The 20,901-nt window shown below is 26.0% G+C and overlaps 1 protein-coding gene across 2 annotated transcripts in view; it reads right to left on the bottom strand.

Moving 5' to 3' along the window:
* Window positions 1-20,901, bottom strand: part of LOC117168905 (ras-related protein Rab-37) — a 26,758-nt gene continuing 5,857 nt past the window's right edge. For both annotated transcript variants that reach the window (XM_033354852.1, XM_033354845.1), the window contains exons 4-7: window positions 7,997-8,105; window positions 7,464-7,574; window positions 3,619-3,760; window positions 1-242 (exon numbers count right to left, since the gene is read on the bottom strand). In XM_033354852.1, coding sequence (XP_033210743.1) covers window positions 110-242; window positions 3,619-3,760; window positions 7,464-7,574; window positions 7,997-8,105 — 495 coding nt within the window. In that variant the 3' untranslated portion in view covers window positions 1-109. The remainder of the gene's footprint in view (window positions 243-3,618; window positions 3,761-7,463; window positions 7,575-7,996; window positions 8,106-20,901) is intronic.

Here is a 20,901-nt window from a genome sequence, read left to right as displayed (position 1 = left end):
TTTTTTTTATTCATGCCTCACCTGGCGAAATGCATATAGTATTTACACCACATAATTACACACATAAATATATACATAGTTAATCGGGTATTCCGTGATAAGTGAATCTTCAAGTTGTGATGCAATTTGTATTGAGGCAAGAACTGGATTGATTAGATGATTGTTGACGAACGTAATCGTGTACGTTGAATTTGTTTTCATTAGGATCTTCTTTCCCCACTTTTGTGCGTGCTTTCAACTCCCTGTTCAAAGAATAAAGTCAACATACTAAATTGATGAAATTAAGTTTTAAAATGTACAAGTGCATGAATATTTAGGCCGTAACCTCAAAAGTGAACTTTGACATATTTCAAGGACCGCTAAACGTGAACATTCGGGTATATCAAGGATGTAGGGGTCGCCACCTCTACCGTGACCTTGTGGTTATTTTTATCCAGCGAAGTTCATTGGCTGCTCCGGCCTTGTATCGATGCGCTCGCTGCAAGGGTGTCTGTGTCCTTGCATTTGCGCATCACGCATGCCAGTGTTTTTCAAGTGTTTTTGTTGACGAACGACGTGACAAATATAATATTTCTTTGAAATAGTAAATTTTTTCAACTAAAAATCAATATAATATATTTAAAAAACGTCTCAAATATTTCGCGGAATATTGAGGACTGTAGCACGAAATAGGAATGCATACGCCTTTTTTTTAATATTCTGAACGTAAAAGTAAGTTTTAAAGGTCTGAGAATAGTAATATTTTTCAAGTGTAGAATGCATTTGCGCAATACTGTTTCGTCATTTTATCTGTTGATGACCTTTCAGTATCACGAAATAAACTCAACTATCCGAAATTTGAGGTTAGAGCACCTAATTCTGATCAAATCGATCTGACACACTAACCTCAAAAATATGGATATTTAATTTAATTTGGTGAAACTGAAAGGTCGTAAGTCGGTCAAAGAATGAAATATGGCTGAGAAGAAACATTCTATACTTGATAAATATGACTTATACGCACATTTATGACTTACTTTTACGTTTATAATATTTTCTCAAACAACGTATACGGATTCCCATGGCGTCATGTTAAAATACTCAATTCAAAATAAACTAGGGCTTCCTGCTCTTCGGGCCTCTTTTTAATTGGTGAGCCACTAGCGTGAGCGAGACCGTACAGGGACCGTGGTGGGAGGTGACGGTACTGCGCAATTTATAATATTCCAGTATGGGAGAGTTGGAATGCAGGAGCGGACTGTAGTTTAAGGGGCCCCTTTTGAAATAGATAAGCCTTGGAATAGGGGCGCCTTGAAATAAGCAAGAGTTCACTGTATCTAACAAGATTTTAACAGTTGAAAATGGAAGAAGTTGAATTTCAAGTTTTTTTTGGTTTTTTATTTTGAAATTCAAGAAAGTTGAATTTTCAATTGTTGTATAGTTAACTGTTGAAAATTAAATTTTCAACAGAGAAATTTTTTATTTTGAATTTTAAAACGTTGAAACTTCACTTTTCTTAATTTTTCAATAGTTGAATTTTCAAAGATAAAAATTGAAAATTAAATTCTCAACAGTTGAATTTGAAGTTGAAAATTGAAGAAAATTGAATTTTAATTTTTCTAAACTTCTAAAATTCACTTTTCTTCAATTTTCTACTTGAAATTCAACTGCTGACATTTCAATTTAAATTTTCTCATTTTTTAATCATTGAATTTCAACAGATGAAAATTAAAAAAAATTGAAAATTGCAGATAGTTGAATTTTAACTTTTGTAAACTTATTAACTGGTAAAAATTAAGTTTTCAATAGAGGAATGTTTAACTTTTTGATTTTTATAACAGTTACACATTCACTTTTGTTCAATTTTCAATTTGAAACTCAATTGTGAAAGATTTCATTCGCAAAAGTTGAACTTTCAAATTCAATTTTCTTACATTTTTAATTTCAACTGTTGAAAATCAATATTTTAATTTTTAAAAATTGAATGGAGTTTTTAACAGTTCAGTTTTCAAAAATATAATTTTCGACTGTTGATTCTTAAGAACTTAGAAATTAAAGAAAATTAAAATTAAATATTCAAATATTGAAAACTCAACTGATGAAAATTTAATTTTCAATATAGTTTAATTTTTCACTGATGAATTTTCAATGTTGAAAATTGAAGAAAATCGCATTTGAAAATGTGAAAACTGCACTGTTGAAAAAATTCAATAATCAAGTGTTGAATTTTCAACTTCAGAAAACTAAAAGGTTCGAAAATCAAATTTCTTCCATTTTTAATCGTAGAATTTTCCACTGATGAATTTTTAATAATAAAAATTAAAAGAAATTAACAACTGTATTTGCAACAGTTGATTTTGGAATTGAAAATCGATGAAAATTTCAATTTTTAACATTTGAATTTGAAGTTTGAAATTAAAGAAAATTCAATTTTCCACAATAAAATTAGAAGTTGAAAATTAAAGAAAACTGAACTTGAAACAGTTTAAAATTTTGCTAAAAGAAATGAAAAATTAAATTTTCATTAATTGAAATTGGAAATTGAAGATAATTGAATTTCCCACTCTACAACATGTTGAATGTTAAGTTTCAAACTTTTAAAATTATCTGTTGAAAATGAAATTTTTAACAGTGGAATTTTCAATTGTTTAGTTTTTAAAATTGAATTTGCAAATTTGAAAATTTATTGAATTTCAAGGTGAAACTAGAAAAAAATAGAATTTTCAACTTTAAAAAAATCAGTCTTCAATTTTTTCATTTTTCAACATTTGAATTTTTACTACTGAATTTCTAAAGTCGAAAAAAATGAATTTTAAACACTAAAATTAGCAGTTGAAAATTTCAACAGCAAAACTAACTTTAAGCAGCTGAATAATTTAAAAAAAAATTAAAAATTGAATTTACAACGGTTTAATTTGGAAATTTGAAGGTACTTGAATATAACACTTTAGAAAACTCAAATATGCAAATTTGAATTCATTACAATTTTTAGCTATTGATTGTTTAATATTGAAAATTAGGTTTTCGGCCATGGAATTTTTAGCAATTGAAAATTAGGAAAACTGAATTTTAAGAAAAAAGTTAAAGATTGAATTTTCAAAGGTTGAAAATCGAAATTGAAGAATATTAAATTTACCACTGTAAAAAACTCTTTTATGAAAAATGCAATTCATTTAAATTTGTAACTATTCAATGTTTAAAATTGAAAATAAATTAGAAGTGGAATTTTAAACTGTTGAAAATTAAATTTTAAACAGTTGGAAATTGAATTTTTAATGTTGAGAATTGAAGAAAATTGTAAATTCAATTTTCAGTATTTGAGTTTAGGGTTGAAATTTAAAAAAAAAATATTTTTTAAGTTTTGAAAACTTAACTTTGCAACATTTGAAATTTTACTACTGAATTTTCAATGCTAAAAATTGGAGAAAATTGATTTTTCAATTTTGAAACGTCAACTGTTGAAAAATTAATCTTCAACAGTTGAATTTAAGTTGCAAATTGAATTTCCAAACAGTTGCAAATTGATTTTGTTTCTTCTTGATTTTTTAACATTAGAATTTTCAATAATTCATTTTTTAATGTTGAAAATTTGGATTAAAACGGGGCAATTGAATCTTCAAGTTTGGGGCCACTTCTTACCTAGCAATGGCATGAAATGCAACTTCAACGTTAATTCCAGTTTTGGCGGAGGTCTCCATGAAGGGCACTTGATATTCTCTTCCTAATCTTTCGCCTTCCTCACGTGAAATTTCTCGCTGGGATCCACAATCACATTTATTACCTAAATTTAACAATTTTAAGGTTTTTTTATTTCAAGCTAAAGTGTCTTCTTTTTTTATTCAATATCATATATAGAACGTTTCTATGGGAAAGCCAGGGAAAATTAGGTTATGGAATTTAAAACATCTTTTCTCCTCTAGATAAAAAGTTGTAGCTTTTTTTATTTTCAAATTAAAGCCAAAAACTGACTTTAAAAAATTGGGAAAGTTTTGAGAAAATTAAAACTTCTTGCGATGAAAATTCGCAGAATAATCTAATAAAGTTTTTTGGAAAATTTCAGATCATATTATTTATTTGTGTAGGAGTAATTATAATTTTTGCTCATGTCAGCAGACTCTAGGATTTACTGGCGCGCCACGTTCTTCTGCTAGTGAGTTTTTGCTTTTTTTTATAAGAATTCCATAATGAGTTTTGCCATTCAAAATAAACGAAATCGAAATAGCAGAGAAAGCAAAAACTCACCAGCGAATACCGTCGCGCCTCGTTCTATCGCTAGTAAGTTTTTGCTTTTTTTCTTTTTTTTTTCAATAATTCCATAGCAATTTTTACCATACGAGATAAACGAAGTCGAATTTTTCTTACTGCTTATTCAATGAAAGTTTCAATTTCAAAATAAATTGAGAAAAGATTAATCGAATCTGTTCATAATTTAGTTTACAAAACGATTTTATGGCAAAAATGACTATGAAATTATTTTTTAAAAAATAGCAAACAAAGCAAAAACTCACTAGCGAATACCGTCGCGCCTCGTTCTAACGCTAGTGAGTTTTTGCTTTATTTTCAATAATTCCATTGTAAGTTTTGCCATACAAGATAAACGAAATCGAAATAGCAGAGAAAGCAAAAACTCACCAGCGAATACCGTCGCGCCACGTTCTGTCGCTAGTTTTGTCTCTTTTTTCTATTTTTCTTTTCTTTTTTTTTTTTTGAATAATCCCATAGTAATTTTTGCCATACGAGATAAACGAAGTCGAATTTTTCTTACTGCTTATTCAATGAGAGTTTCAATTTCAAAATAAATTGAGAAAAGATGAAATGAACTTGTTTATACGTTTGTTTACAAAACGATTGTATGGCAAAAATTACTATTAAATTATTTTCAAAAAAATAGCAAACTAAGCAAAAACTCACTAGCGAATACCGTCGCGCCTCGTTCTATCGCTAGTGAGTTTTTGCTTTTTTTCTATTTTTCTTTTTTTTCAATGTAAATTATTGTATCCTACATTTAAATATAAATAGACCGGAAAAAATACATTAAAATTTGAATAAATTCGTGGATGTTTGTTCAATTTACTTATGTTAAAATTTTTTTCACTAAAAAATAGAATTATTTTCTTATTGTAAGCAAAAACTCACCAGTGAAAGAATCGCCGCGCGACGTTCTTTCGCCAGTGAGTTTTTGCTTTTTTTCTATTTTTCTTTTTTTTCAATGTAAATTATTGTATCCTACATTTAAATGTAAATAGACCGGAAAAAATACATTAAAATTTGAATAAATTCGTGGATGTTTGTTCAATTTACTTATGTTAAAATTTTTTTCACTAAAAAATAGAATTATTTTCTTATTGTAAGCAAAAACTCACCAGTGAAAGAATCGCCGCGCGACGTTCTTTCGCCAGTGAGTTTTTGCTTTTTTTGCCATTTTTTAAAATTCCATAGTCAGTTTTACCATACAAGGTAAACAAAGTCGAAATTTTTTGATCAACCTTTTTTTTTTAATGGGAATACCAAATATTACATTTTTTTGGCTAAAAACTCGACTACTGAATAGAAAATGGAACAGCTTTGTTAAAAATTTCTTTTTTGTTAATTGTTCAGCATTTAAGTTCAGAAAAAACTTTTTGTTCAACAAGTTTAATATTTTGTTTGAAAAATCTATTTTTTCTTGTTAAAAATGTACCTTCTTAAATTGAAAATTTATTTGGTTTGTTGAAAATATGTATTTTGTGATATAAATATTAACTTCCTTATTAAACATACGTTTGTAGGTTGAAAATTAATTTTTTAATTGCAAATTTAATTTATATATTTTTGGTTAAAAATTTATCTCGTTGACTTGAAAATATAACTACATTGCTAAAAGTTGAACTACTTATATTAACATTTTTTTTATGAATTATCATTTTCATTGAAAAACTTTTTTTGTTTGCAAAAATTAAATATTTTGTTGAAGAATATATTTTTTTTTTTCTTAAAAATTTATCTTTTTAGTTGAAGATTAATGTCTTTTATCGAAAATTCATATTGTTTTGTAGAATATTAATTAACTTTTTTATTGAAAATTCAACTACTTAGCTTAAAGTGGATCAACATTGTTCAAAACTGATCTTTTTAATTAAAAATTGAAATACTTTGGCGGAAATTCAAATTCTTTTGTTTTGGATAAAACTTAATTTTCTTAACTAAAATTGTCATTATTCTTTTTTTTTTTAATTTATGAATATGGATAAAAATTCATGTTTTTAGTGGAAATTTACACTTCTTCGTTAGAAATGTATTATTTTTAAATTTTATTGTTTATGATCCGTCATTTCAGTTAAAAACATTTTTTTCTCGAAAATTTAAATATTTTCTTGACAAAACTTTTTATTTATTATCGAAACTGTATCTTTTTTCATTTTGAAAGTTCATGCATTTTGTTGAGAATTCGTCTTTCTGTGGTAGAATATTCATCTTTTTTTTTGAAAATTCATTTATTTGATTGACAAATTATTTTTTTTTTTGAAAATCCATTTGTTTTGGTAAAAAATAATTAATTTTTTTGCTTTATTATTCATAATTTCAGTACAAAAACCTTTTTTTTTTTGTTTGAAAGTTTAACAACTTTGTTACAAAATACTTTTCTGTTAAAAATTTATCAATTTTTAACTGAAAATTTGATTACCCTACTTTTTTGTTAAAAATTTATTTTTCTTTGAACAATTATGTGCTTGGTTGAAAATTCGTCTTTTGTGGTCGAATATTAATCTGTCTGGTAAAAAATTAATCTCTATTAGTTAAAAACTCAACTATTTAGTTTAAAGTGGAACCACTTTTTCAAAAATAATTTTTCTTTTAAATTTATTTTATTGGTTCATCATTTTAGTTCTATGTAAAATCTTCTTTTTTTGTTGTTTAAAAGTTATCTTTTAAATTAAAAATTGATTCATTTCGTTATAAACTTTTATTTTTTTATTGAAAAAATCTACAATTTTGTGGAAAATTAACTTTTTTGTTAAAAATAATATTTTTGAGTTGAAAACTCAACTGTTTTTAAAGTCTTTTTAGCTTACAAATTCCACATACTTATAAAATTTTAATTTTGTTTACATTGAATAAAATATATTTTTTTTTTTATTAAAAACTCAAATGTTGTGGTTGCAAATTTAACTGTTTTGTTGAAAATTAGTTTTTTTAGTTAAAAATCAATTTTCAATATTGAAAATTGATCAATTTCATTTTTGATTTGAAACCTTAGATTCTTTTATAGTAAAAAATACATTTACTCTGTTGAAAATGAATAATTTTGATTGAAAAATCAACTGTTTGGTTAAAAATTCATCGTCTAATTCCCCTTATAAAATTTTGTATTATTATTGTTACTTAAAATCTTTAAAATAAATTGAGGGTCAGGGAATTTCGAAATTGGAATTTTCGGGCAACCCTGATGTGGTTTTATATTTTTATTATTATTCTAAAACAATTTTTTATTGCGCAGAACTTACCTAGTAATATCACGACCACATCATCATGTGCGTATTCCCGAATTTCACCGAGCCAAGCTCTGATATTGTCATAACTCGTCTTATTTGTGATATCATAAAGTAAGAGTAACGCTGAAATCATAAATTTATTTCATCAGTATCAAAACGATTCAAAGTAAAAAGAAGAAAAATTTTACTAAAACTTCATTTTCATTCGATCATGTTAAATTTATCCGATTCCTACCTTACCGACATTTTTCTTGAACAACTTGATAAGTGAGAAATCGGGTTGAAAATTTCTGGAATTAAATAATAACTAAGGAACGTTTGTATTTTTATTTAATTTCCCAAATTTTCAACTCGTTATCTCATTTAGTGTGGGCGTAAGTTCTTTAAAAACATGTCGGTAAGGTAGGAATCGGGTAGGTGGGACATGTTCGTATGTTGATAACAAAAAATGTCGGTAAGATAGAAATCGGGTAAGTTGGATATGGCCCTAAAATAAAAAATTAATATGAATATAATAATTAATAATTATAACAAATAAATCCTACCATGAGCGTCTCGATAGTAGGCATGGGTGACACTTCGGAATCTTTCTTGCCCGGCCGTATCCCAAATTTGAAGTTTGACTTGGTTTCCGTCCACGGACACCAGTTTATTCTGTTAAAAAATTTTCAATTGCGATACATTTTCTTTATACGGTTAAAAAAATGTAAGATTTTTTGTAAGAAATATGATTTCAATGTGAGTTTCTTGAAAAAATAGTTTCGAAGCTATACTACCAATCAAAATAGCGCGTCTACTTACGAAAATCGGTCGCTCAAGCGGTAGTTGAGCTTGGCCGATTTTCGTCTTGTGCGCGTATTTATAGAGCATTTAAGATAATTAAAAACCCTTATTGTTTAAACAATTATATATCATAATAAATACATATATTTATAAAAAAACATTCTATAAAGTGAACCGAACAAAACATTTTTTTAAATTATAGAATTGCTACAGATCAAATACCAAAAAGTCAGGAAATGTCAGGGAAAACCTGATAAAATTAGGGAATTTTCTAAAAACTAAAGTTGAAATTAATTTTATGGTTATGGTTAAAAATTGCAACTATTTGGTTGAAAATTAATCTTTTTTGGTGTAATTCAACTATCGTACAAAATTAAAATCCTTGTTCGTAGGAATATGAAATATTACGTTTTGCGTTGAGAATTCATTCTTTTTGGTTGAAAATTTAACTAATTAGTTGGAAGTGGAACTACTTTGTTAAAAAATCATTTATTTGGTTGATGATTTATCATTTTAGCTGACAAACCTTTTTTTTTGTTCAAAATTTATTTATTTTGTTTTCTAGTTGAAAATTGATTTTTTCAATAAAAAATTTAACTCGTACATGTTTGGTTCAAAATTAATCTTTTTCCAAATATTTGTTTTCAAATTTCTGTATTTTATTGAAAATTCGAATTGGTCGGAGAATATTTAAGCTTCTTGTTCATTAATTCCCCTTTTTAGTTAAAAATTTCTTTTAAAAAAGCAAATCTTTAGTTGAAAATGCATACACATTGTAAAAAATTGGTTTCTTTTGGTAGAAAATTGATCTTTTTGGTTGAAAATTTGTTTTTTCTTATTTTGAATTAAGTTTTTCAACTGAAAATCTAACCGTTCCATTTTTTGTCGAGAATTAATCTTTTTTAATAAAAATTGAATGTTTTTCGTTTAAAATTATATTGTTTCGTTCAAAAATTACATTGATTTGTTCGAAAATTAGGTTCTTTGTTGAAAATTTAATTATGCTACATTGTTGAAAATCACTTTTTTGGTAACAAAGTACCCTGATTAGCTGAAACTCCATCTTTTAGTTAAACACAATTTCTGTGGTTGAAAATTTAACTATTTTGTTGAAAATTCGTTTCTTTTTTAAATAAAAATTTATTTTACTAACTGAAAATTTGAACACTTTATTTTTGTTGGAAAATTTATTTTTTAAGTTGAAAATTTATCATTTAAGTTGAAAATTGACTTTATCTGTTCCATTCTTTTTGTGGAAAAATTAGCTTTTTTGATAGAAATTTGATCTTTTTCGTGAAAAAATGTTTGGTTTTGTAGAGAATTTAAGTGTTATATTTTTTGTTGAAAATTAATTTCTTTAGTTGGAAAAAGAATATTTAGTTAAAAATTCGTTTTTTTTAAATAAAAAAATCATCGTTTGGGTCGAAAATTCCACTATTTGGACAAAAATTCTTATTTTTGGTGGAAAATTCATCACTGTGATTGCAAATTAATTTCTTTTGCTAAAAATTTGTTTCTATTTAGTTGAAAATTAATTTTTTTAACTGAAGTTGTAAAAAATAAATTATTACGTGAAATTTTATAGGTATTTTTAGTTACAAAATAAATTTAGTTTGTTGAAAACTCTTCTCTTTTTTGTTTAAAATTTACTTTTCTAACTGCAAATTGAACTATTTCAGTTTTGGTTTGTAAATTTATCTTTTTTAGTTAACAATTTATATATATTATTGAAACTGTATCCTTTATGGTTCGAAAATTTATCTTTTGGGTTTAAAATAGAATTATTTTGTTGAGAATTAATTTTTTTGTTAGAAAATTGCTTGTTTTATCTCAAAATTTAATTTTAATTTTTTTGGCTAAAAATAATTTTTCTTATGAAAAAACTACTTTGTTGAAAATTCGATTTTTTTTTTGTCGAACATTTATTTTTTGACATTTTAACTGTACTAATTTTTGTTGAAAATTGATATTTTTTAGATAAAAATTCTTGTTCTTTGTAGAGAATTTAACTATTCTATTTTTTGTTAAGAATTAATTTCCTTGTTTGACAAAAGAATATTTAGTTAAAAATTAGTTTTTTTTATGTAGAAAATTCATCGCTTAGGTTGAAAATTGCACTATATTTGGTCAAAAATTCATATTTTGGTTGAAAATATATCACTGTGATTACATATTAATTTCTTTTGCTAAAGATTTGTTTTCATTTAGTTGAAAATTAATTTTTTCAATTGAAACCGTAAATATTACATTTTTTCTTGAAAATGTATAGGTATTTTTAGTTGAAAATCAATTAATTTTACTGAAAACTCGTTCTTTGAGTTTTTTAGTTTAAAATTGAATTATTTTGTTGAGAATTTATTTTGTTCGTTAAAAATTGATTGATTTACCTGAAAATGTAATTCTTCTACTTTATGGTAACAATCATTTTTTGGATGAAAAAACAAAAACAATTTTTCTTTTAAATTCGTTTCATTTTTGGTTGAAAATTTATTTTACTAAATAAAAATTTAAGTATTTTATTTTTGGTGGAAAAATTATTTTTTTAGTTGAAAGTGTATGCATTTGGTTAAAAACTAATTTTTTTAGTTGAAGATTTATCATTTTAGTTGAAAATTGACTTTAACTATTATATTTTTTGTTAAGAATTAATTTCTTTGGTCTAAAAAAAATATTTAGCTAAAAATTCGTATTTTTTTTACAGAAAATTCATCGTTTGGGTCGAAAATGCCACTATTTAGTCAAAAATTCATATTTTTGTTTGAAAATTCATCACTGTGATTACAAACTAATTTCTATTATTATATTGATGGATTATAAATTCATTTTTTTTTAATTGGCTAATTTACCTATAAATTTAGTTCTCCTATCTTTGTTTAGAAAATCATTTTCTTTTTTTATGGAAAAAATAAAATATTTTGTTGAAAATTATTTATTTTTTTGGTTGAACATTTTTGAACATTTAGTTAATTTTTAAAAAATGTAACTATTCTATTTTTCGTTTTGAACTAATTTCTTATTTTTAGAAATATATTTAGGTAAAAATTCGTTTTTTTCTTATATATATAAAAAGTTAATCGTTTGGGTTGAAAATTCGTTTCTTTTTAATTGAAAATTAATTTTTTAAACTCAAGCTGTAAATATTCAATTTCCGCTTGAAGATGTAGAGGTATTTTTCGTTGAAAATTAATTAATTTTGCTGAAAACTCGTTTTTCTGTTATTTAAAATTTACTTTTTTAACTTTAAATTGAACTATTCTATTTTTGGTTTGTAATTTTTTTTGTTAAGAATTCATTGTTTTATCTGAAAATTTAATTCTCCTATTTTTTGTTAAGAATTAGTTTATTTGGTTGAAAAAAAATTTGTTAAGAAATGTTTTTTGTTTTTATAGAAAATTTATCGTTTGGGTTGAAAATTCATGAATGTGATTCAAAATTAATTTCTTTGTCTGAAAATTCATTTTTCCTTAGTTGAAAATTAATTTTTTTTATGAAGCTGTAAATATTGAAAATTGATCTTTTCAAGATAAAAATTCATGTACTTTGTTGAAAATAAGCCTCTTATTAGAAGTAAGAAAATTAATCTTTTGTTTTGAAAATTAAACTAACCATTTGTTTACAAATTCATATTTTTGATTGAAGATGTATCATTTTATTTATTTTTATTTATTTATTATATATTTATTATGTTTATTATGTTTATTATATAATTTATATTTTTATTTCTTTATTTCTTAGACTAAATATTTATCTTTTTGATTTGAAAACTCAATTTACAAATATTTCAAATGTATTGAGAAACCAAATTTTTCGCATTAATATTATAAATCTTCTAGTTGCATGATTGGTTTTATATCTAGAAGAATTTAGAAATTGGTATATTGTAGCAACCCTGAATAACGCGAATAATATATTTTCTATTACTTTGACTTTTTTAACATTTTAAATTAAGCGCCCTTTTTCAATTTGAAGCGATACATTTCCCCGCGAAATTTAAATAATGTAATTACTATTAATGAAGATTTAAAATACAATTTTTAAAATTCAATTCTATTTAGTGAAGTTTAAATTTTGTCTATTCATTTCCCGCAAAGTAAATCACTTTTGAAGAGAAGCAAGTTGACGCATAATTTTGACTGGTATGAAAATTCACGTGGTACAAAATAATCTATGAAAAATAAAATAACAAAATAATAATAAATAAATAAAGGGAAAGATTCTTTGTTCATTTCGCAATCCGTATTTCCTGATCAAGCATCAGACATTGCTTCAGATATATTTCATCGACCTTGTTTCACAACTTCCATAGATAGTATGCGCTCCTGATACCAAGAGCACCAATTTGCTCTTCTTCTCGACCACTCCTCGGGATCACGCACAGCAGTGTGTACACTGTAAAACGCTCGATAGGTTCTGACACTTTCTAAAAATATTTGTCTTCGAATTTTTATAATTTATTAAGAAGTCGGTTTAAACTCTAGTTTTTCTCATTCTGACGTATGAACAAAAAAAAAATTCCTCGACTCGATACGAATCGATTGACCTACACCTACAATAATAATACTAATGCGCTCGCTTTAACTTTGAGAAGATCATGTCAAACATCACCCGATTCCTATCCTACCGACATTTTTTCTGATACGCTCTTAGGTTAAGTTTGCAAGCTGAAAAGTAGATTTTTTTTTAAAATAGTTCACTTTTAGACCCGAAAAGATTATTTTTCAACCAGAAAATTTATTTTAAATCAATAAAGATAAATTTTCAACCAAGTAGTTTTGCATTTTCAGAGAAAAGATTTATAACCAAAGTCTTTCATTGACAATTCCAGTTTTTGTTGAAAAATATTTTTTTCTTTGTTGAAATTTTTTTTTTTTACTTTAAATTTCATGTTTTTTATTGAAAATTTAACTTTTTAAATATTTTAAATTGAAAATCTCATTATTCTACTTTTTGATGAAAATTCATCTTTTTTAGCTAAAAACTTCTTTGTTAAAAATTGATTATTTTGTTATTTATTTATTTTTATTGTTTTTTATTATTCATCATTTTAGTTCAAAAACTTTTTTTTAATTCAAATATTTTCTTGACAAGTAAAAAATTAATCTTTTTGGTTGAAAATTAATTTTTTCTATCTGAAAATTTAACTCCTTTGTTAAAAATTGATTATTTATTTATTTATTTTTTTGCATGATTCATCATTTTAGTTCAAAAATTCAATTATTCTCGAAAATTTAACTATTTTCTTAACAAAACTTTATTTATTGTTGAAAATTCATCTTTTTCAAATTCCTGTATTTTGTTCAAAAAAATTCTCTTTTGTGGTTTAATATTAATGTTCTCCGTAAAATATTGATCTATTTGGTAAAAAATTTATTTTTTCGAGCTGAAAATTTAAGTTCGGTGTTAAAAATTGATTTTTTTTATGATTCATCATTTTAGTTCGAAAAATGATTTTTTCTCGAAAATTGAACAATTTTCTTGACAAGCCTTTTTTATTGTTAAAAATTAACCTTTTTTTTTAATTTATGTATTTTATGCTAAATTCGTCTTTTGCGATACAATATTAATCTTTTTGTTAAACAATTAATCTTTTTGGTTGAAAATTAATTTTTTGTAGCTGAAAATTTAACTTCTTTGTTAAAAATTGATTATTTATTTATTTATTATTTTTTATGATTCATCATTTTAGTTCAAAAAATTATTTTTTCTCGAAAATTGAATAATTTTCTTGACAAGCCTTCTTTATTGTTAAAAATCAACCTTTTTTTTAAATCATGTATTTTATGAAAAATTCGTCTTTTGTGATACAGTATTAATCTTTTTGTTAAACAATTAATCTTTTTGGTTGAAAATTTATTTCGTTGATTGAAAACTTTTTTATTTTGTTGAAAATTCATTTTTTTAAGTTTGTTTATTTAACTAAAAATTTAATTATTTTTTATTATTATTCATCATTTTAGATCTAAAACCTTCTTTTTTTGGAAATTAAAAAAATTTTGTTGAAAATCTTTTTTTTCATGTTGAAAGTTTATCTTCTTTAGTTGAAAATTCATCTTTTATGGTAGAATAGTAATCTTTTTATTTGAACATTCATTTCTGGATTGAAAACTTATTTATTTTTCTGAAAATTCGTTTTTTTTTATTAAAAATTAATTTTCAACTGAAATTTTAATGATTCTATTTTTTATTAAAAAATCGTGTATTTTGTTGAAAGTTTAAAACTTTGAAAAAGTATGAAACCTTGAAGCAAAAAAAAATAATTTTTAATAAAAAAATAGTTAAACTTTTAACGAATTTTTGAACAAATAATAAAAAATGTTAACAGAAAAATTCAATCTTTAATCAAATTGTTGAATTTTCAACCAAAACATACGCATTTTAAATGAAATGGCCGAATTTTCAAACAAAATATATTAAAATTCAGCAAAAGAAGGTTACATTTTCAACCATTAAGTTGAATTCTTAAATCGCAAGGACGAATTTTTTATTAAAAAAAGTTAAATTTTCACAAAAAATGTCATTTCCAACCAAAAAAACTGAATTTCCAAACAAAAGATGAATTTTCAATTTGTAAAAAATGAAATTTCAACCAAATAGTTCAATATTCCATTTAAAAAAATCTCAGCGAAAAATGGAATAGTTAAATTGTTAGTTTAAAAAATATATAAAGGAATTATTCAACCTGTTAAATTCCATCAAAATAGACGAATTGAAAAAATTAAATCCTCAACCAAAAATAGTAGCAGTCGTTGAATTTTCAACCAAAAAGATCAATTTTCTACAAAAAGAATAGATCTTCAACAAATTAAGCGAATTTCCAAATTAAAAAATAAATTTTCAAAAAAGCAGTATAAAATATCAACTTAAAAATTCAATAACAGAGTTTTCAAAGAGTAAGGCTTTAATTTAGGTAAAAAACAGTCTGATTCAACCAAAAAATATGTCTCTAATAAAATAATTGAATTTTCAACAAAATAACTGAATTTTCAAATTTTACAAAATAAGTCAATTTTTCAACCAGATGTATTAAATCTTAACACTAAAATGAATTTTTAAAAAATTTGTTCAACTTTCAACAAAGTAGTTGAATTTTCAACAAAAAAGGATAAATTCTCAACCAAAAACAGAATAATTGCAGTTTCAGATAAAAAATTTAAATAAAAAAAAAACAAAAAAAATTGATTTTCAGCAAAGTAATTCAAGTTGCAACTGAGTAAGGGAATCTTAAAAATAAAATAAACTCTACGGAAAGTATCTCAAATTTCAAACAAATAGATGATTTATCAAAAAAGATGTACCATCAAAGATTGATATGTCAACCGAGCAAAATTTTTAATTGAAGAGAAAACAGTTGAATTTCAACAAAAAAATTAAAAAATGATCAACAAAATAGTTGAATCCTGAACTAAAAAAGACGAAATATTACCAAAATACTTTAATTTTCAACAATAAATTTTCGAATATTTGACCAAAAAGATGTCCCTAAGAAAATAGTCGAATTTTCAACGAATTAGTAGAATTTTCAATTTGTAACAAAATAAATCAAAACTGATTTTTAACAAAATAATTCCCTGTTCAACCTAAAAAGATTAATGATCAAAAACATTAGAAAAGATCGATATATCAACCAAGCACAATTTTTATTTAAAGAGAAAACAATTGTATTTAACAAAAAATTCGAATTTTCAACAAAATAGTTAAATCCTGAATCACAAGAGAACAGATTAGTTTTTAACCAAACAGTTGCAATTTTAACCAAAAAAGATTACATTTCTACGAATTTAGTTGAATTTTTATCTTAAAAAGACGAATTTTCATCAAAACATTCCAATTTTTAACCAAAGAGATAAATTTTCAACAAATTTGATGAATATTGAAAAAAATTAATTTTTAACATAAGATGTCAACTTTCAATCATTTAGTTGAATTATTAACCAAGAAGGTGAATTTTCTACCAAAAAAGACTAATTTTCATCAAAATAGTTCAGTTTTTAACGAAACAAAAATCAACTTTCAACCAAAAAAAGTATCGAATTTTCAACAAAATAGTTACCAAGTATAAGTTGAATTTTTGACCAAAAAAGATCATTTTTAACAAAATAGTTGGATTTTCTACCAAATAGTTGGTTTTCCAACTTAAAACAATACATTTTCAGATAAAAAAATTAATTTTCAAGAAAAAAAATTTTAACCAAAAAAGATCAATTTCAAAAAAATTTGCTTATTCCTGAACAAAATCCATGAATTTAAACCCTAATAGTTGAATCTTCAACTAAACAAATCAAAAATCGAGTCCAGAAACTGTGTTGTTTCTCTCTCTGTTTGTCACGCCTGAATGAACACCGCCCATTCCCCGCGGCTAATTACACCAATCCCCGCATCGCGGCGTCAATTGTCGAAAACACTAATTCTGCATTCACTAAATTCAAATTCGACTGTATTTGCATTTTCAAAACAAACAGATAAACCTTTATCCAAAAAAATTCTTTTTTAACAAATTATAGTTTATCCTTGAACCAAGTAGCTGAATTTCTTACCAGAAAAGATCATTTTGCAGAATATCAAATAGCAGAATTTTTAACCAAACTAGATGAATTCCGAACCAAAAATAAAATAATAGACTTTTCACCGAATACAAATTAACTTAATTTAACCAAAAATAGTTGGATCTTCTTAATTCCCAGCAAATATGGTTACAGGACCCATACGCTAGAATAATTCTGTAATAGTTCTAGAACGCTGTGACAACCGATCTGTAACATTTCTAGAACAATTCTAGAACTCAATTCCAAACGCTGTATGACAAATCTTTAAAAGATCTAGAACGCTGTGACAACCGATCTCTAAAATTTCTAGAACAATTCTAGAACTCAATTCCAAATGCTGTATAACAAATCTTTAAAAGATCTAGAACGCTGTGACAACCGATCTCTAAAATTTCTAGAACAATTCTAGAACTCAATTCCAAATGCTGTATAACAAATCTTTAACAGATCTAGAACGCCGTGACAACCGATATGTAACATTTCTAGAACAATTCTAGAACTTTGGTACGCTGAATTGTAAAAAATTTAGGATAATTCTATAACAGTTCTAGAACTATTATTTATCAAATATGGTACAGTGTTATGTACCCCTCAAAGCAATAGGATATCCCGGGATATTCGATTTGACCCCATTTATGTCCCGGGTTATTCCAGGGATAACCCGTCAGAATATCCTGCGAGGCGGAAATTTTGATCTCCGCATGGAAATATTTTTATCTGGGATAGCGGCCTAATTCGTTCTAGAACACACTTGTAACAGGGTTCTAGAACTTCGATATAACACTGTTACGGCACAGTTCTAGAACAAATTTGAAACAAATATTATAGAACGCCTGTGATCAGTTTGTTCTAGAGAATTCCATATCAACTGTTATAGAACAATGCCGTCACATAGTTCGAGAAAAGTTCTGCCACAATTTTGTCACAGTGTTCTAGAATACGGTTACCCTTTTATTCTAGAACTGTTCGGTCACAATTTTGTCACAGTGTTCTAGAACATGGTTACCTTTTTTTAGAACAGTTCTGTCACCATCTTGTGACCAAATTCCTACCTTACCGCCTTTTTTTTATTTCCTAACTTATTTTCACACAAAGCACCACATCGTATTGAAAATTTAGGATAATAAATAAGAAGCACTAAGAAAGGAGGGTCTGGTCCTAAATTTGAATAATTATGAAAAAAGCAACAAAAAATTATTTAGAAAAAAAAACTTTTTTTATCATTATAAAAATTTTTAGGACCAGACCCACCATTCTTAGTGCTTCTTTCTTGGTATTCCAAATTTTCAAGTCGATGTGGCGCTTCGTATGAAAATAAGTTAAGAATTTAAAAAAGTGGCGGTAAGGTAGGAATCTGGTCACATGACCCACTCATTACATGGCTATAAAGTCTGAAATAGAAAACTGATTCCTTATGGTAAGACAAATTTAATTTCCCAAATTTTTACCATGATATCTCATTTCGTGTTGCTGTAAGTTGTTCAAAAAGAAAATGTCGCAAGGTAGGTATTGGGAATTTTTATAAGTACTAAACTTTAGTTTCTATTGCAGGTAATGCCTTATTTGATAAAGTTACCACTATAGTATCGTCTTTGCTGAGGGAAAGGAGACTTTAAAACCAGGACAATTTTAAAAGGACTTTAGAAGGACCAAAATTTGGTGGCGATATGAAACAAATTTAGTGCACAAATACTAATGAAATTATATTGTTATACGAACAAAACATTTTGCTCAGTGTATTATACCTATTTGCCCTGATTAAGCTTTTATACATTTTAAAATTCTCCGCGCTTTTTCATGGTCTCATGTTGACCAATCAGGACGTGGCATGAAACAAAGCGAGCGCCCTCAGTCGTTCGTGTTGATCAATGTTGTATTATGGCTGCTTCAGTTCTTTTAAAGGACACGTAATAGAGTAACTGTGGTAATCGTGTAAATAAAAAGTATAAATACACGTGAATAATACTGTTTTTTTTATAAATACCGTCAAACTCATCTTTTTATGATACTTTCAAGATATACTTTGCGAAAAAGTAGTTTCCTATAAGAAAGACAGAAGAAAAATGTGTCCACAATTTCATTCCCATACCATTTGATACAAAAATACTAACTTTAGCCTTTAGAAACATAATAAAGAACGGCACATAAAAAAAAGCCTTATTAATATAATATTAATGAAAAATTCTCTATTGAAGTTAAGTACCCAGGAAAAAACAGTTAAAAAGACAACTTCGTGAATTTCGTATTATCTGCCATTTGCAGATTGAGATTTTTAAAACTGAATTGGTCTGCGAATATGAGAATCTGTCAGTTTTTCAAATGACTTTCAATCTGCAATGTATTGCAAGGTCCATATCAAGCCAAATCATATTGAATCGGTTCACCTCTTTTTAAATGAAGCCGACTTTTTTTAGGTTAAGCTGCCACATTTCACATTATTTTTAAATTGATAAATTATTTTTGCTATTTTAGTTCCAAAGGTTATAAAGGCTTTTGCGGCTTCCCAGAAAACACGTTCCAGATCAAAAAAAGAAACTGTGTTCTATAACATTTGTTACAAGATGGTGACAGAACTGTTCGAGAACAAAAAAGCAACAGCGTTCTAGAACCCTGTGACAAAATTCTGACCGAACTGTTCTAGAACAAAAAGGTAACAGTGTTCTAGAACAATTTGACAGAACTGTTCTCGAACTATGTAACAGCACTGTTCTGTAACAGTTTCTATAGAATCGTTCTAGAACAAACTGATCACAGACGCTCTATAATATTTGTTTCAAGTTTATTTTAGAACTGTGCCGGAGCAGTGTTATATTGAAGTTCTAGAACCCTGTTACATGTGTGTTCTAGAACAAACTAGGAAAAAAGATTATTTCGCTAAATGGGATAAAATCGAATATCCCGGGATATCCTATTGCTGTGAGGGGTACATAATTCTGTTCAATATTTGATAAATAACAGTTCTAGAACTGTTATAGAATTTTTATAAAGCTGTTATAGAATTGTCCTAGATTTTGTACAAGGCAGCGTACTAAAGTTCTGGAATTGTTACACATCGGTTGTCACAGCGATCTAGATTTGTTATAAAAAATTCTTAATTTAGTTCTAGAATTGTTCTAGAAATCTTACAGATCGGTTTTTACAGCGTTCTAGAACTGTTACAGAATTGTTCTAGCGCATGGGGAATGACATTTGACATAGTTACTCGCATGTTCGTAACCTGTTACTAACCTGTTCTAGAACATGTTCTTTTATGTTCTAGAACAGGTACAGATCTCTTCTATAACCATGTTTGCTGTGTTATAAGCAGCCCTGTGCATCTTTCCATATTTCAGAATTTATCTTGACCTCGCAACTGCCCTAAGTTATTAGTTCCTAAATTCTCCAGCGCGGCGCTAGTTGTTCCATTACTACCTGCTTTTACATATCCGGTAAGAAGAGAAAAATAAATCAAAATAAATATTTTTTTTAGATTGAAACGAAAGAGTGAGCATTTTGTAACTTTGTTGAACACGTTAATTTCCCTTCGGAAGAAGTGCCCAAAGAAAGAATAGGTTTATCTCCGTAACCAATTCCTTTTTTATTTATTAACGATTGACACTTCTGTTATATTCCATGCAGGCGAATTTGTTTTCCACTTTTTTAATTCCTCTTAATCTGATCTGTAGACACACTTCTCATGATTATTTTCAATTCCATACTTACATGCTGTATTTTCGACTTATTTAATTTCCTCTAATATGTCCAAAAAATATTTATAGTTTCTATTTTTCCATTTGCAACATAAGTTTTGAAATTTCGATTTTTTTTTCAAGGTTATTTTTAATTCCCTACTTACAAGCTTTATTTCCGATTATTTTAATTCCTTCTAATCTGCCCACGAAATATGTGCACATGCAGAGTTTCTATTCGTTTTTGTGGATAAGTTTGGAAATTTCAATTTTTTGTCCGCCATAATGTTGGAGTAATTTTAATTGTAATATTTTATATTGTTTGAACAAAAATATAGATTAATAATATAATAAATAATAATACATTCATTTAATAATGTTGTGTAAGGTAAACAACATTAATTCATCTTTAGACAGAATTATGAAAATATTATGTGACAATACTGCAAATTGTTT

The sequence above is a fragment of the Belonocnema kinseyi genome, chromosome 1 (genome assembly GCF_010883055.1).
Source record: "Belonocnema kinseyi isolate 2016_QV_RU_SX_M_011 chromosome 1, B_treatae_v1, whole genome shotgun sequence".
NCBI lineage: Eukaryota > Metazoa > Arthropoda > Insecta > Hymenoptera > Cynipidae > Belonocnema > Belonocnema kinseyi.
This window is presented reverse-complemented; position numbering and strand designations above follow the sequence as displayed.